The following is a 3370-nucleotide window of genomic DNA, read 5'->3' as shown; positions in this document are numbered from 1 at the left end:
GGCCAAGGTGCTATGAAACCTCTCGTTGTCTCTTCCCCAGATGTGCGAGAAGTTTACCGTCTGCGAGAACAGCATGGAAATGCTCGTCCAGAACAACCTCAACCTCCCCAAGGTGACAGAGGAGGACGGGTGTCTGCTTACCGGCTTCAATGAGGCAAGGAATCACTGCTCTCCTTTCTGGTCTAATCCTCTATGCCTAGGGCAGTTTTTAACTGCTCCAAAAAACCTGTGGGAGTTGACCTAAAGATTTGTGCTGGCTCTAGCTGGCTTTGCCGTGGCACAGACTTCCACTGTATCAGCATCATCCACTTACCTGTGCTGCACACACAATACCACAAACAAGGTGTTCCTGAGCTGTAAGTGACCTTCTTACCTTTCTCTCATTTCAGGATAAATGCTTGATGAAAATCTCCAGCGGGCTTTATGCATTTCAGACATACCTTCAATTCGTACAAGAAAGTTTTACTAGTGAAAAACAGAACATTGAATCACTGTGCTATACTACAGAGCACCTGGCCCGCACCATAAAACAGATGGTGAGTTGGTTTTAAATTCACTCCAATAATTGTTATGGCTTAGCACTGATGTGTAGTCAGAGAACGAGGATGCTGTGTGAAGCTCAACGTCTCCCACTTTCATTTCTCTTAGCGGATACACATGTTGGTTTCTTCTGCTCACTTACCCTTATGACTAACTTACAGGTTTTACAAGGTTCTGTTTCCTTTCCTTAAGGAAACAGCTCTTCTTCCTACTTTCTATTGCCGCTTCTAATTTCCAAACCAACAATTAAATGCATCATTGTTTCAAGAACAAGTACACTAACACTGCCTGGCTGTTAGAAATAAGATTTCTCAAGCAGCTTGTTCCTACGTGGAACTGCAGTTCAGTCCAAACTTTCTAATGTCGCAACCCCCTGAGAAGTAGAAAAAAAAAGAAAACCAAACTTTTTTTTTTTTTTAAGAACCCACATAAATAAGAGAAATCACATCTTTACAATATTACTAATCTTTAAAATGCTCCAGAACAAACTTTGAAGCCAATCTACTGATATCTCTATATACTATCCGGCTTACAAATGAAGGAAGACAGTTAAATTCAGAATGTTAGTGACAACTAAATAAAAGGTGCTGCCTATTGAAAAGCACACGCTTTGATTGTAATCCTAATAATAATAAAAATCTTCCTTCTTTACAAATGCCAGATTCTCTTTCGATTCAGTAAACTAAATGCTATTCATTTCTGACAATCATTTTGGAGAGCTTTGAAAGATCATGCTCCAAAAATTCACTTAATTCCTGCAGTTCTTACTCACATTAATAACCCTTAACATGAATACTTCCTTTTGTCATCAGGGAAACTATTTGCCTGAGTAAGAACCATCCAGGTGAGTAAGGACTGCAGAAATCTCAGGGCATGATTTCCTTCAAGGTGTTTTTCAGCATCTGAAAAGCCCTCTGTGTGGTTGCCATACCTTGTCTAACATTTACTTATGTCCATCATTCTTTAAGTGAAAGGGAGCTGAACTGCTTTTTTCACACTGTGCTAGCTAAGAATAATAGTCCTGTCATAAAGGCAGCAACTGACTGCTGGCTTCCAGCTTGATATAATAGTTTGCAGAAAGTTTGTTTCATAACTGCGGGAGAACAGCCTTCTTTGGAAAATCAGTAGGATCAAGGCAACTGGAACAAGCAGAATGACACACAGCAACACAAAAGCAAAACCTGTACTTGAGAAAATATGTTTTGAGAAGGAGGTGTCTTGATCTCCAGGTTTGAAAACCTTCCTTTACAAGAGAAGCCTATCTGCTGTGAAGGCAAGGAGAGCAAGGACAGCATCTGTCACTTGTGCTCAGGCTGATCCATCTGCATGCTGCCTGACTGCATATACAGACACAAAAAAATTTCAGAGCATGCAATGAGGAGCTGGATACACCAGTAATGGGGTGTGTGATCAGAATCCACTTCCAAGTAGTCTGGACTGAAAGAAATTAATATCTTACTGAATTCCACAAAAAAAAAAAAAAAAAGATGTTCCAGAAGGAGGTGTGCGTGCCTTTGACTCTTGTGAAAGGGTAGGAGAGATCCTAAAACCAGGATGAAGCAGATGATACCTTAATGTTAGACTTCTAGACCCCAAATCATCTAAACCAGCTTCATGATTTGGGTAACTCCCTTTTCAGAAGTCACCTACCCACACATGGGACAAGTTCTTAAACGGCATCTGGGTACCACGTGCCAGCACTGTCAGTCAGCATTAGGTACATAACTCCTGTTACTCATCTTGCAGTCAGGATCCCACACAGGAGTGAAAGTCGGTGACATCGAGTCTCCCTCGTGCTTAAATGCCTGGAAAGTAAGAATTAGGCAGCTAAACAAGCTTGACATCTTTGGAAACTGTTAATCTACTACAAAACAGGAGAGTACTCCAATGTCATCTAGTTAACTTACGACTCAGGATGGAGCAGCCAATACAGGTTAGGGCCAATCACAATCTGCATCTTCCCAACTAACCACACGGTTGGCAGGTAACAGGAGAAGCGTATGGACCTGTTTAGTGCAGCGTGTTGGACGGCAATGCCAGATGTTGAATTCAAACCAGGACAAACAGTACAGAGCAGACAAGACCCCCTGCTTGTTCTGCAATAACCACAGCAGGCATCAACATACCTCAAACCCCACGACAGAAGTGGGGCTATAGGGAAGCACAGGTCCCAGGGAAGTCTGCCGTCCGCAGTACAGAAAGGGTGGATATGCAGCTGGTTGGGAACATGTCACACACATAAACTGGTGCTCCCCAACAAGCTCAATTACAATGTTTTAACCAGGACACCCCAATATTGTCTTTTTCACAGGTGATCAATCCCGATGAAGTTATTATCCCGGACTCGGCTACCCAGGAATCCCTCCGGGCAAAGCTGAAGTCTGATAAGACTTGGATAGAGAAAATCACCACCCACCTCATCCTCCGAGACTTTACTTCATTTATGGAGAAAACTGTGAGGGCTGTTCGCTATTTGAAAAACACCAGGAGTTTCAGTGTCTGAATGTTTTAATTCAGGCACAATCCTTTGTTACAAATCTGTCATGTGGCAGATGACAGTGTTGTTCTGTTTTAGGAACTAGAAATAGTAACAATGGTTTGCATTTAGATGCGTTCTCATTTCCTTTTAGGAATCTATTTATTATATTTAAAATATTTATTACTTTCTAATATTTCCTATTTATATTTTCAATATTTAGAAATAATTTAAACTATGTATTTTATTTCACTGCTAATAGTATTATTCAGAATATCAACTTATTTAATATGTATTCAACAAAAAGTATTTTCAGAAGCCAGAAAAATTGTTTTATAACTTATACTTTTTAAA

The 3370-nt window shown here is 40.6% G+C and overlaps 1 protein-coding gene across 1 annotated transcript; it reads left to right on the top strand.

Moving 5' to 3' along the window:
- Positions 1–4: 4 nt before the first annotated feature.
- Positions 5–3244, top strand: IL6 (interleukin 6; the record flags this gene model as incomplete). The annotated part of the gene is given in 3 exon segments (XM_010022575.1): positions 5–154; positions 390–536; positions 2852–3244. Coding segments are annotated over 3 exon segments (489 nt in total), but the record flags the coding sequence as incomplete, so codon positions are not given.
- Between the last annotated feature and the right edge of the window lie 126 nt (positions 3245–3370).

This window comes from Nestor notabilis, unplaced genomic scaffold (assembly GCF_000696875.1).
Source record: "Nestor notabilis isolate BGI_N333 unplaced genomic scaffold, ASM69687v1 scaffold2379, whole genome shotgun sequence".
Lineage (NCBI taxonomy): Eukaryota > Metazoa > Chordata > Aves > Psittaciformes > Psittacidae > Nestor > Nestor notabilis.
The sequence above is the reverse complement of the archived record's forward strand: the minus strand, read 5'-3'. Positions and strand labels throughout refer to the sequence as shown.